The sequence below is a fragment of the Varanus komodoensis genome, unplaced genomic scaffold (genome assembly GCF_004798865.1).
Source record: "Varanus komodoensis strain SLA01 unplaced genomic scaffold, ASM479886v1 scaffold7_3, whole genome shotgun sequence".
In the NCBI taxonomy this organism is placed as follows: Eukaryota; Metazoa; Chordata; class Lepidosauria; order Squamata; family Varanidae; genus Varanus; species Varanus komodoensis.
Window position 1 is genome coordinate 23,514,847 of NW_025336480.1, and position 13,733 is coordinate 23,528,579.

Below are 13,733 nucleotides of genomic sequence, written 5' to 3' on the forward strand. Positions count from 1 at the left end.
CTAATGTACTTAACTAGAAGCATCATTAAGATCCAGCTGTAACATTTCTCGTGCTATTCCAAGAGATAAAATCCAGAGGGAAAAAACTAATTGAAGATTAACATGAACAGAATGCCAGACAAGATGGACCTTCAGTCTGATCCAGCATGGCCTTTCTTACTGGGGTTTTATCCGTGTTAGCCAGGTAAGAAAATATTGCAAGATACGATGTGATTCAAGCTATAGATGACATCAGGCTAGTAAATCATTGCAGCAAAACCCAAAAAGCCTAATCAGTAAAACCAGAAATATGTGAAATAGCATGCCTATATGCTCATCTGTATCAGGATAGATCTCCTTGCTCCATTGTTACCTTCTATATATTGGGCAGGAAGTTTTCCATAAATATAATTTGTCCTTGCAGCGTTCTGCATCCTTCCAATAAGGGCAACTGTTTGACGCTTCAACCATATGCTTTCATCCCATTTCACAACGTTGTCTTCACCAGAAAGAGCCACTGCTGCCCATCAACCACATCCACTTATTTCGTCAGAGGAAAAAACCCCGCTTCATCCTCTCAGGCTGGCCTACTCGACTGAGGGCAGAGCTAACTGAATAGCTGGGCAGCAAGGATCTGGGGCATCATTTAGCAAAGAAGCATTCCAAACAATATTTCACAGGGACAGCCGCACCATCAGTTTATGCCTGTAGCAGGATGCTATGGGCACGCCACGTACCAAATACGCAGCAGCCAGCTTGGTGCCTGCAGTGGTGTGAATCAGCCTTTAGATCTGGAAGCTCAGGAGACTCACAAGGCAAGCTATGCTTATGTGTCACTTTTTCTCATTCAGTTGCAACTTGACCAAATTAATTGCACTGAGAGACCATGTTGGACAGTGTCCAATGACGACATTTTGCAAACTCAAATACTGCTAGTGACGCATAAGCAAGATGTTCCATTGTGCTACCCATTGTCCCGAAGGTTGCACAAGAGCCATTTAGGCAACCATACCTGTAACGTTACTGAGATTATCCCTTGAACATGGCTGAGAAATTAATTTCCATTAACACAGCATCTTCTGTGCTAACAGAATGACATAACTGGATACTGCCCTATATCTTGTTCTTGGCTTTACTCTATGAAATAGATTTTAGTAAACTACTATAGTAATAATTATTATCATTTGAATGGTTTTATTGTGTTTCAAGCATTTTATTAATTTTTTTATAAACTGCTTTGTGTTGGTTTTCTGAAGAAATCTAAGATTTTAAAATGAATACTTTGAAATCACTGTGCTCGTGACTTTAAATCAAGCCCCATTAATTTAAATAAAAAGTAATTGTAACTTAGCATAATTCCAACCCACAGTTTGGTCAAATGAGAAACCAGAAGCTTGCAAGATGACCACGGTCACAATTCCACCATTAAATGTTCCAAGAGCTGTGGCCCAGGAATAGGCACACTGCTCAGATCACAAGAAATCTGGTCCGAAACATCTTCCAAGGTCACGCTGCAACTGAAAACCATTGGAACTCAGATCAAGAAGTACAACTGTGGAGTTGGCAAATGATTAAACTGTGCTTCAGCACATGGCTTCATGTCTGAACTTCCAACTCTCTGTGGAACCCCTGCCAATAGTTACTAACAGCACAAGATAAATTCTATGCAAGAGGGAAGCTAAACTGAAATGGGGAAACATATTTTAGATGTTTGCGCAGAGGCATACACAAGAGCCACCTAATCTGCCTTGAGCATCCAAGACCCCCAATTCCCCATGATTTAATGTGCATCCTCTATTCTGGCAGCTCTCTGCAGCTAGTAAGGTAAACAGTGTGGACCAATCTATTACAGACAGTGAAGAAAACAACACAACTGCATGGCCCCGTTTTAGAGTATGCTGCTTTTCATAACCTTTCTAATATGAATTCAGGTTTGGTTCAGCCCCACTCCCTGTGGCAGTTTATATTAAAAGGCAATACTTCTTTGTGTGCGATGTACTCTGGTACCTCAGCATCCATGCAATTACTTTTCCTAGTTGCTTAGTTACAGCATTCTTACACTTTGGTCTCATTACATGTAAAGCCTGTTTTGTAGTTTTTGAAGCCATTTCAAAAAGAAAACCTTAATAGTCAATTCCTGAGAAGTTCAACAACTTTTCCTCATGTCATGGTTGAGATGGCACTCTGAGATGCCACACTGTTCCTTTTGCCACAGAATACACATGAGGTGATTGATCTAATTTACAGTTTTGCAGTATGATGCTTCTATTCCATATGTATCCAAAGGAAAGCAACATTTTCCTGCTCCATCTAGAGCTAATATCACAGACTCCAATTAAAGATCCTACAATTTAAAAGAAAAATGCAGTTGCTTTTCCCCATGAATATTCAAGTGGTAGACCAGTGATATGAAGGCCCAAAGGCTTTATTTTAGAACCCCTGCATTTTTGAGAATATTCAATTACTCCAGGCTTGCCATACAGCGTCCTGATGAGATTCTGGTCACCTTAGTCCAAATGTATTCAGTCTTTCAGACATGGGACCTGCCTTTAGCCCACACACCATCTATGGGCTCACTTCTCTCTCTGCCATATATCTGTACAGAGGCAATGCTGCAATTACTCCTGATCTTAGATCAAGCTGCAACCCAGCATTAGGTTTCAACCAACCAGTTGAAGATCAATTGTCTTAGATTATGTAAACTTTGAAAGCAGGGGCATCAGGCCTGACTTAATTTGTCTCTAGCTAGGGGATGATGGGAATCCAGGACCAAGTCAGGGCAGGTTGCTTTAGAACTGGGCTAGTCAACTTTGTTGGGCTGGTGGGCACATATAACAATTAGAGATGTTGTCCTAGGCACCACCCAGGATAGCGAACACTGTGGATTAAAACAGGAGCCTGCAGTATCCTGCCCCCTTCACTTCCTAATAATGGTCTGAGCTTCCACTGCGGCCCAGAGGCACACATGGGGAAAGAAGCTGGGAGCAACCAGAGGCTCTCATTTTGTGTTCATTCCAGCAAGTCCAGCTGCCAGTAAGAAATATGTTCCTTAAATAAATAAAAAGTAGGGCTGTAGGACACCTTGATGGATGTCCAAAGTTGCTTGCCCTTGTTCTAGCACATTGCAGACTGAAATATCTGATGGCAGAACTGCAGTCTTTCCCTGCTCTTCCCGGTTAGTAGTACAGTATTAATGAATTTGGAAAAGGGGAGAGCAAATGGCTGGAAATTCAAAGGCTGTTGTCCGAATAATTTGGGAGTAAGGAAGCTAGAGGAAAATCACACCTCTTTCACACTTTTTGTAGCAAATGAATGAAGGACAATTACCTTAGCACTTTCCTACTTTCTTCTGGCATCATTAGATTGGGGGGGGGGGGATTCAAATTAGCATATTCAAGTATAAATTGTAATACCCTTGTGTTAACTCACCGGTGGAAATGGAATATTTTCACATTTATCAAGGTAATGCCTGGTAAGCCCAGAACTCTTGCAATGCTCTGGCACAAATGGACGAACAGGGCAAGAATCTGACTCCTTGCAAAGCAACTGCTTCTTTTCTGACATAACAAGTTATTTTGTGTCAGTGACTGATGGGGCCAGTGCAGGGGGAGGGAGAGAAAACATTTTCTAGGGCTGAGTGGGCCTAGCCGTGGGGATTTTTGTAAATCAGAAACAGGCAAGACACTGAGTTGAAAATCTCTGAATGCGCTATCAAACCTTTCATTCAATAGGATCTTTTATTGGGTAGTTTATTTACCATAACACTGACAGAAATATGAACGTGGAAAGTAGAAGCAGGGGTGGATTTAGTTATGGGAAGGTGTTGAACCCTGTAGCCATTGTGACTGTTTCATGAAGAAGGTTGGAAATGATTAATTCTACCTTTCACAAAGGATGCTCACTCTTAGTGTTACTTTGTCTGTTGACCAGAACTTGGCAGAAATCCAGCCACAGGAATGCTCTAGCAAGAGATGTTCAAGTCTGGACAGCTATGAAAATGTGGGGTTGGATCCTGATTTATACTGGATCAACTACACTGGCAGAAGTGGATGTTTCTATCCTTTCCTTCCCACAGGAGTCAAAAATGCTACACAGAGACAAAAGACCGTGCTGAATGGGGCTGGCTGTGTTGTGTGAGGCAGAAGTGGGAATCCACAGAAACCAGGTGAAAAGGATTTCCACCGACAGAGCCCTTCCTCTTCCAGAATATATGCAATGCAAGTGTGTTGTTTTCCAGCAAACTAGACTCAAAGCTGGTCCAGTTCAACTTGGGTTGTAATCCAGGAATGCATCCCTCAAAAAAAAGCCACTGGTTCCACATCTTTGGCTATGAAATAGCTTGCACTAGCCCATTGCCATTATGGAGCTGGCTACATGCTAGTTCTTGTGATTATAAATTGTTTTCAATTCTGGAAAACATGGGCAATCAATGGAATAATTATGCTTTCATGGGCATTCAGACAGGGGGCTTCCTCAAAGGAATAATCCATCTGGCTGGAAAACAGGCCAAATTCCTTCACCATTTCTGGGAATGTACATGAGGAGTGAGGGTATCTACTTGGGCAATGGAGAAGAATCAAGATCAGCAGAAACAAAAGGCATCAAAGCAGCTAGGAACCTAAAGAAGTAGGGAGCATGTTTCCCTTTTTTCCAATAACGAATTTAAAAATCTTCCTATCAGTGAGCTTTAATCATTATGACTGTTATCAGCATGACCTTTCAAACGTCTGAAGAAAAGTTATTGAAGTGGATGGCATAGCTGACCATCATTACTATGATTAAATAATGGTACTTAAGAACAACTGCTTACATGCGTCTGTGAGGTTGCAACAACCAGCCTATTCCTTTTACAGACATGTAGATTTCACAAATGACTTCCAATGAAGCATTTAGTGTGTGTTTACACAAATTTATTCAACCTCCTTTCCTTTCCTTTCCTTTCCTTTCCTTTCCTTTCCTTTCCTTTCTTGTTGCATTTCTCTTGAAATAGATGCTTTATATATGCAGAAGTAATAAGATCTTTCCCTGTATCTAATATACTGCTTGCTGTAAACACTAAGGTGCAACATTTGTTGTTGTTGTTGTTGCACTGCATTTATGACCTGCCTTTATTCCTCTTGTGAAGAACTCAAGGCAGCTCTCGTAACTCCATTTTATCCTCACAGGAACTCTGTGAGATATGCAGGAATGACTGGTCCAATGTCACCTAGTGCACTTCATGGCTGAGTGGAGACTAGAACCCAGTCTAACCCTCTCACCACCATACTACACTGGCTTTCTGAAAAATATTTAAAAGCATCAGCTTTGTTTAATTATCGCTTCACTAGTGCTTATATCTGGAATATCTCTTGGGGTCTATTAATACATACGGTTTGAAATCAGAACTGTCTGTGTCTCAAGCACCATCAGCTGATCCTTTTCCTTGCTGTTTGGTATGTAAGTGTTTAAGGGGAAATTTTTCAGAACACATACTTCCTACTGAAACCTCTTTCTTGATAATCTCCTCTTTGAAGAGGCATTGTGCCACTCCTGTGAATATTGGATAGGGCTATCAAGTGAAAATCTGAAACAAGGCAGCAAACACACACCCCTCTTCCAATTGATGAACAATGTGAAATAATACTCCAACAATGCACCATAACATTCCGGAATCCCTCCTGAATATAATCAGAGAGTCGGAAAGCCTGCCTGATGGCCCTGCTCTTAGACACAGTGCCATGCAGCCGCATCCATTGTGCCAAACTACAGGTTCTTCAGGAGATAGGGAATATCTTGACAGCCCAGAATTATTATAAGTGTCTTTATATGCAAATCAGAGCAAAGGAGCTGAACAAAGAGAATCATTCACAAAAGCGCAAAGAAGAAGTGCCAAAAATGAAAGACAAAATGGAATTATTCGGGAAATGTATTCATTTTCCATAAATTTGTTATTGCTTTTGTAAGAAGAATGCAAATGCGGTGCTGGAGAAACTGCTGAAGCAAAACCAGAGAGAATGCAAGTTTTTGGTATTAGCCCTGAACAGGCAAATACCTTATCAGAGCCTGCATACTGTACTTGTATAGTCAGTGAAGACATGTTTTTACGTCTGTTCAAGTCCTTCACTACTCTGCTCTTATGTGTTGCTGTTTTTTGTTTTAATAAAGATGTGCAGAAAGAGATTTCACAGATCATGAACTTCAGGGAAACTCTGAGAACACCACTGCTTGAGGCCAAAGTATAGCGTGACCCAGAGTTGCCATCATGAGACCTAACCCAGGCTAAGCCTACAGACTAAATGTAATTCTCAAATGCTTCCTGTGCAAAAGTAATGAAATGTCCAATTTCATCCTTCCGCTGTGCCATATCTCACTTTTTGCTCTCCTCTCCTCTCTGGTTATCAATACATGTCTTAAAGAGTATTCCATGCCCAAGGTCAGCAGGAAATTCAACAAATGCAACTTATTTCAGTTAAGATCATGTCTGTGCCTTAGGTGAACACCTCATCCATTTGTTGAAGTGCCAATTCATCATACCCCTTGTTGGTGTTCATACTACATATCTGGTTGGCCACCGTGGGAAACAGGACGCTTGACGAAATACGCCAGCAGGGCTTTTCTTACTTTCCTTTATATTTATTCATTTGACTTCTGTACCACCCAACAGCTGAGGATCTCTAGGTGCCCATTCAAACAAACCAGTTGAATACAATCTAAGATTTCACATTACCAAATGTAGCAAAAAAATTGTACAAAATGTAAAACAAATATAATATCCCAATAACTTGAACAAAAGAAATAGTAGAACGTAGTCAAGCAACTAACGAAGCTCCAGTACATGAACTAAATGTTCTGTGGTAGAGGAAGCTCTTAACCTAGTGCTGAAAAGATAGTAAGATGGGCATGAGGAGGCCTCATTCTGCAACTGGGGAGTCACCACTGAAAAGGCCCTCCTCCCTGCTGCTTCCAGCAGCGCTTCCCTCAGAGGTGGCAAGCAGAGGCAGGCCCCAGAGCGTAATCATAGTGCCCGGGTAGATGGTGGACATATCTGAGCACCACTTTTAGCACCCACATGGTTTCCTGGAGTGTGTTAAGTGGTGCTTCAAGCAATTCTGATACATGGATTGGTGCGCTTGACTTGTTGAGAAGCTTTTGAGGACAAATAAATACTTCACTCTTGTAGGTTTTTCCTTTCTTTCCAAACCTTGTTTGACTGAGAACCACTAAGCTCTAGGGGTAGTATTCAGCTATGTCATTCTACTATCATAAGTGAGGTTGTGCTAGCTGAAGCCAAGTTCCCAACTAAAGTTTGGAGTTACAGAACTAACTAAAGTTAGGGAGTTCCAGGAGTGGACTTTGCGCTCCACCAGGACAATGTACCAGTGCTTGCACAACTGAAAGATGTGATGGAACTCCATTACTGCTATTTAAGATTGCAGAATGGAAGGTTTGGATCCCATCCAAAAGTTCTAATCCACTTTTGGTTGCACGTCCTCCTTTTTTTAAATCTTGCACAAGAAAGATGAAAATGCACATTCTTTCCACATTTCTCCCAACAGTGTCGGCTTCATCTCTACAGCTAGCACTGATAGCATTTATTTATATCCTTTCTTCCTGGGGTGACAATCGTGCCATAAAACAATATCCAGGACAGAAGCCCCCCAATCATGGCCTTTCGTTATGCAGAATTTGAGAGCAGGTGCTGAGGTTAGCAACAATATGCCCAATGTATGTCACAACTACAAAGAAATGAACAGCTGGCCCTGGATGATCCTGTTTCACAGCTAATTTGTGCACATGAGAGTGTCAGTGGTCTGATCTTACCATGGCCTCATCTGTCACTTGTTCTTGAGGTAGAACAGGCAACATGATACTCCAGTGTAATTATGAAGCTACTCTTGCTTTGCAAATATAGCCATCATTGCAAATTCAAAAGTTGTCCTCTAATCGCACTATATCCCTGATGCAATCATTCTCTCAATTTCTTCAAAAAATCAGAAATATCTATATAGTTCCAGCATCTGCTTCAGATTACACTGCATTTATGCGCCATGTTTTAAATGTTAATTTTCCATGAGGCATTTCAATAAAAGACCAACGGGTTCACATATTGATTACTATGTGCTTCAAACTCTGACCAGAAATGGCATCTCCTTCAACTTCTCCTCCTCAGTCTTATGTGCCCTTTCCTTTCTGCTTTCATGCAGCTTAATTTCTGCCCATTCTTTTGGGTAGGGGAGAACCACCATTTAATTAATAAGTTTATTTGTTTAATACACCACTGAGTATATTTAAAATTTCTCTAACTGGTTCACAAAATACTTTAAAATATAAATTAAAATACATTAAAATATTGTGCAAGTATGGTAACTTTTTTTAAAACCACTGTACCATAGGACTAGAAATATAACATTGATTTGTTAGGACAAGACTCTCATGTTCCTTTGTGATTAGTGTGTAAATCAGAATTTATTGTGCATTCCTGATTCCTCACTTATGGAGGTTTGCAGAGCCTATTTACAGCGTTCTCATTCTCCAGGGCCTTTCCCATGTTTTCCAGCCTTTTGAGCAGGTCCTTTTAGAGCAAGGAAAGCCAGGTATGAAATTTTAAAATGTGACAAACCAGAACAGATGCCTTATGAGAAGTCTGAAATCCATGACAATGCAGCTATCACACATTGCCACCTTACAGTTAATTTATAGAATATGTAGAAAGGCAGAAAAATACCAAACCTGGAAAAAAATCCCTTCTGTAAAGGATGTACATTTCCTCCCACAGCAAAAACATCAAAAAACATCACAGCAAAGAGGTGGAATAATCCCCTCATGTAGAAAAGCCCTTAAAAAGGAGTTGGGTGGGTAACATCTGATTCAGGTGAATGGATAGAAAGAATTGTTAAAGACAAAATAAAAAACACAGAGAAGACCAAACCTGCTGTAGAAGAATCAACACAGCCACTGCAAACATAAGTCCCATGTCATGAACATTTTAGAGGTAAGAACCAGATGAACACGGATGGGCCAACACGGTCATTGTGTGCTTGGACTTTCCAGGGGCTTTTGATGGGTTCTCTCACCAAAGGCCACTAAGTAAACTAAGCAGTAAAAAGGGAGAGCCTCTTTTGGATCAGTAACTGCTTAAAGAAAAGGGAGCAGGGAATAGATATAATGGAAGAATTCGTACAATGACAGCATATAAGCAGCAGGGTCCCTCAAGGACTTGTATTGACAATGGTGCTATTTAGCTTGTTCGCAAATGATGTGGCACTTGGAATAAACAATGTAGCGGTGGTAAGATTTGCTGATGACAACAGCAAAGTATTCAATGCGGCAAAAAGAAGAACAGATGGTGAAGACTTCTAAAGCGTAAGTGGTTTGGCGCGAACAACTGTTCCCCCTTAGCTCACAAAGCAGTAGTAGGCTGTGAGCTCAGCAGGTCTTGACGCACCAGAAAGGAATCTTGGGGTCATGGTGGACAGCTTAATGGAAATACTGGCCCAGTATTAAGATGAAAATGCCAATTTCATACATGCCTTTATACAGATAAGTGATGTGATCACATTTGGAACACCTTGAACAGTTCTTATAGCTGCATTTTGATAAGTTTACTGTAGAACTGGAAAGGCTGCAAGAAGGGGCAACCAAAAGAATATCAGGCAAATTCATGGAGAAAAGCCTGCCAGGGGCTACTAGCCATGATGACTGTGTGCCCCAGGATCAGAGGCTATTACCCTTGTCTCCTGCTTGTGGGCTTCCTATAGGTGTCCATTTGGCCAATGTGAGAATCAGGATGTTGGGCTACTTAGGGATTTGGTATGATCCAGCAGGGCTCTTATTATGTTCTTACGAGTTGCTTCTTGCTATCCAACTCTCTTCTTGGCCTTCCGCAATCAAACTTTTGTCTGTACTGCTCCACTCCACCTGAATTTTAATTAATTTATTAATTTTATTATTTTCATTTTATTAATTTACATTTTGCCTGTTTTAACTTGTTTATTTGTTATAATATTTTAACTGTATTGTTTAATTAATTTTGTTATTGACATTTTTATTGTAATAGCTGCCCCAGAGAGCATGATGCTAATGAACAGCTTTTATACTAATTTAATAAATAAATAAATATTAAAGTCCCCAAGCCTTTTGTTTTAAAATTGCATCAGTGTTTAGATTGTGCATTGCCACTGGGTTTTGTCTTGGTTTTTAATTTGTTTCCATTCTGATTGAAACTTCAAGTTTTTCTATTATTACTATATTTTGTGGTTTTAAAATGTTATTATTATTACTACCTTTTATAGTTTTAAGTGTTCAGAGAGCTTCAGTAATGGGTGGCACAGAAATACAATAAATATATTTTGCCTCCTTCTGGCAAAATTAAGGATGGTAAATATAAAATGCTGTTTCCAGTTGTCACTTGGTTTGATCTGCTTACTGTCTTTGCTGCCATTAATCATTCTGGCTTCCTTTCTTCAGTGGACTTCTGCAATAAAAGATCACCTCCAATATTCATTGACATGGCTATTTTCAACACCCTGAGTCGCTACCATACTTACTAACTGTGGTTGCAGATTTTTTAAAAAAGAAGAATGGTAGTGTGTATGAGTTACGAAATTGGGATAAAATCAGGCCCTAAATCAAGTGGTAGAAAAATCACTGTGCTAGTGATAGATACTTCAGCCTTAAGGTTGAAGTATCTATCACTATCTACAGAAGGCCATACTTTTTATTATACATTAATTCTGAATTCTCAATCATTAACACAGTTACATTATGACCTCACAGTTGGTGAAGCATGTTAGAATCCCCATGCTGTATATACCATGAATCAAAAAGATGGTGAAAACACATCCTTTATCATGCTTTAACTGCTCTCCCTGTTTATAAGATTAGCTCATGTGTGGCATGAAAAATCTGACCATTCTGCTCTTAAGCTTCTGCCTTCAGATGCTGCAGCAAAGCCTCCGTATGGAGGTGTTAAAATTGTCTAAAACACAATGAGAGAGATGCGACAAAAGAGGGGGTTTTGGCTGAAGTAAGTGTCTGGAGGCACAACAAGTAGCAACTAAGAGTTCATATGAGGATTAAGGGTTTGATTTTCATTTATGTTTACTCTGGCAGCAAATTGGGTTTTAATCTCTCTTTATAGGAAAACTCACTTGGCTGTGATTCAGGCTCTGTGCTGCACTGCTTCAGACAAATCTGCAGGCAATCCAGCATACACTGGTCTTCTAACCCTCTGCATCTGGTTGAATGCAGACTGTGCCGTTTGCATGGGTAGCCTCCCCGTTGTTTGTAAAGCGGTACAGTATGATAAGGGCTCTCCTCTGTCATACTCAAGGCCACATCCAGGGCTTTGTGGGCCCTCAGACAAAACATGGTCACTGGGGCTGGAAACAATTGCAAGGGAATTCTGAAGCAATTGTTCCAACCAATGCCTCTCCGCAGTATGTCTGATAGTATGTGGACTGCTTGACACCAAGGCTGCCTGTCTCAAGCAAGAAGCAATTATCCCGCTGCCTCTATGGGTGTGCCCAAGGCCAAAGCTAGGCTGGGTTCTGGCTTGCCTCAGCCAGGCCTGTGTCCCGAGCTGTGTGCTAAGAGCTGAGCTGAGAACTAGGATGGCCACTTATGAATTACCAAACAAGAAAAAATGGGGCACCCAAAAAGGACACACATTGACATATGCTACTATGTAAGTACAGATGCAGATTGTAAATGATTATTATGATTCATCTCACTATCCTGTGACCAGGGGAGCTGTGTCCTTGCCAGCTAAGCCTGCTGTCCAGGTGCTAATTAAGGATGTGCATCAGTTCTTCTGGTTCGTTATATTTAAACTGGAATTGGACAGGGCATTCCTTCCCAAAGAGGACGCCTTTGAATACAGGATGATCTCTGGTGACCCTTCAAACATAGGACTTATCCTCTGTAAGAGAGGACACCTGGCCACCCTACGAACCCCCAGCTTCATTTGGCAGGTGGTTTTTCTGTGGAAGAATGCTGAAAAGGAGCAACAGACCCAAGATTTTAATTACATGCTAAGAAAGGGGGTGGGGGGAAGGTGACTGCTATGAATAATATAACATGACATTTCCAAAGTGGCTTGGGGAGAACTGCCTTGTGGTGACTCATTTCTTTGTAAGGACAGTTTCAGCCTTATGTTTTCTTGGGGAATACTGTGGGTGTGCAAGCCTATATGACATAATTTTCTAGACGCAATGAAGTGAGATCAGGGGGAAATGCATGGGAAAAGGAGGGCCCAAGAGATCATTCTTTGGATATCTGCTTTAAGGTGAATTATGCATAATCCCTCTGATACCCACAGTCTACCCATGGTGTCAAAGAGGGATTTAAAGACATCAGGGAGGGGGATTCTGAAAAGGAGGCCAAAAAATGGTTATGGCTGCCTGTGTTTCAAAGTTGATGTGCAAATAGCTTATGCAACAAGCATCTGTCAGTCATCAGTTTAGTAAATGTTCACATAAATCACTGCCAAAAAACAGCAGGTGTATCTAGAGATGTAGCAGGCCAGATGTTTCTTTCTCCACATGACTGTGTCTCCCAGGCACAATTAGGCTGTTCTGTGTAGATGTCTGAGCTGGCCCCTAGCATGTGTCCAAGACTGGGCAGGGCGCGGAAAGGGAAAGTGACATTTGGACCTGATGATGGATCACAGCAAGGAAGAATTATGTCCACTTCTGCCTTTTGGCAAAATACAAAGAGTTTTTTAATTCCACCTGTAGTTTTTGGAACTAATTTCCCAGAAGCAATCATACAAAATATTTACTGTCTTATTAGTGTGTCTCCATGTAACAGTTTTTGGTTTTTTTTGAAGATGAACAAGATACGCCCTTGTAATGGAAACATTCCTTCACCCACATTCATAAAAATGAGGTCATCCCAGTTTGACTATAAGATATTCAAGTGAGCTGCATGTGTTTTATATATCACTGATTTTGTAATAGTAAAGCTATGCAGAAGTATTATAATAAAGAGATAATAACACACATCTATTTTTGTATCCATGTGTGGACAATGCATTTCTTTTTTAGAGAGACAAATAAATGAACATACCTGTGGGGAAGAATTCATTCATTTTCTTCTTGTAAATTTTGTAGTCAACCTCCAAAAATACACACAAAATGACACGATCCATCTGGAGGAAAAAGAAGTAAGGATTTAGTACATAAGGTGTTTGGGGGCCTGTAAACAAGCAAGCAAACAAACACTGAGTTGTAACACAGGGTGGGCCATTTGCATATGTCCCCAATAACTGGGATCAAACAATGTGAGAATCCACACTCCAGGCTTGAGTATAGGTTGCCAATGAATCATGGGTTATTGTGTGGTCTGAACCCAGGCTGTGTCTCTGGGAGGCTAAGAGACTGAGCTATGAATCAGGATGTCTCCAGTTTGAATCTCCACTTTCACTGCAACACATTTTTCGCTTTAGGCAAGCCATTTTGTCTCAGTCTCGCTTGCCCGATCCCCAGTATGGGGAATAATAACAACAGCGCCAACACATATGCAGTGATCTGGATCCTGAAAGGCTACACAAATCACGATTGTGATTATTTTCCTTCATGGATGCTTTGTTCAATGCCTCACTCCTCATCCTTTCCTGAAATTAAGTACATTCACCTGTTAATCTCACATCTGTGTGCCCTCCCCCTTTCCCTTTGGATCCCACCTCCATTGAAAAAGGATCGTAAGCTCTGTGAAGCAGGCGCCTATCATTTTGCTAACAGTTCCCCAAGTGCCATGTACACTTATGCCAGTAT

At 40.9% G+C, this 13,733-nt stretch overlaps 1 protein-coding gene across 1 annotated transcript in view; it reads right to left on the reverse strand.

The window, feature by feature from the left end:
* Positions 1 to 13,070, reverse strand: part of LOC123035789 (ADP-ribose glycohydrolase MACROD2-like) — a 139,167-nt gene extending 126,097 nt beyond the window's left edge. Inside the window, exon 1 of the mRNA XM_044454377.1 lies at positions 13,027 to 13,070. Within this exon, the coding sequence (XP_044310312.1) occupies positions 13,027 to 13,048 (22 nt within the window). The 5' untranslated portion in view covers positions 13,049 to 13,070. The remainder of the gene's footprint in view (positions 1 to 13,026) is intronic.
* Between the last annotated feature and the right edge of the window lie 663 nt (positions 13,071 to 13,733).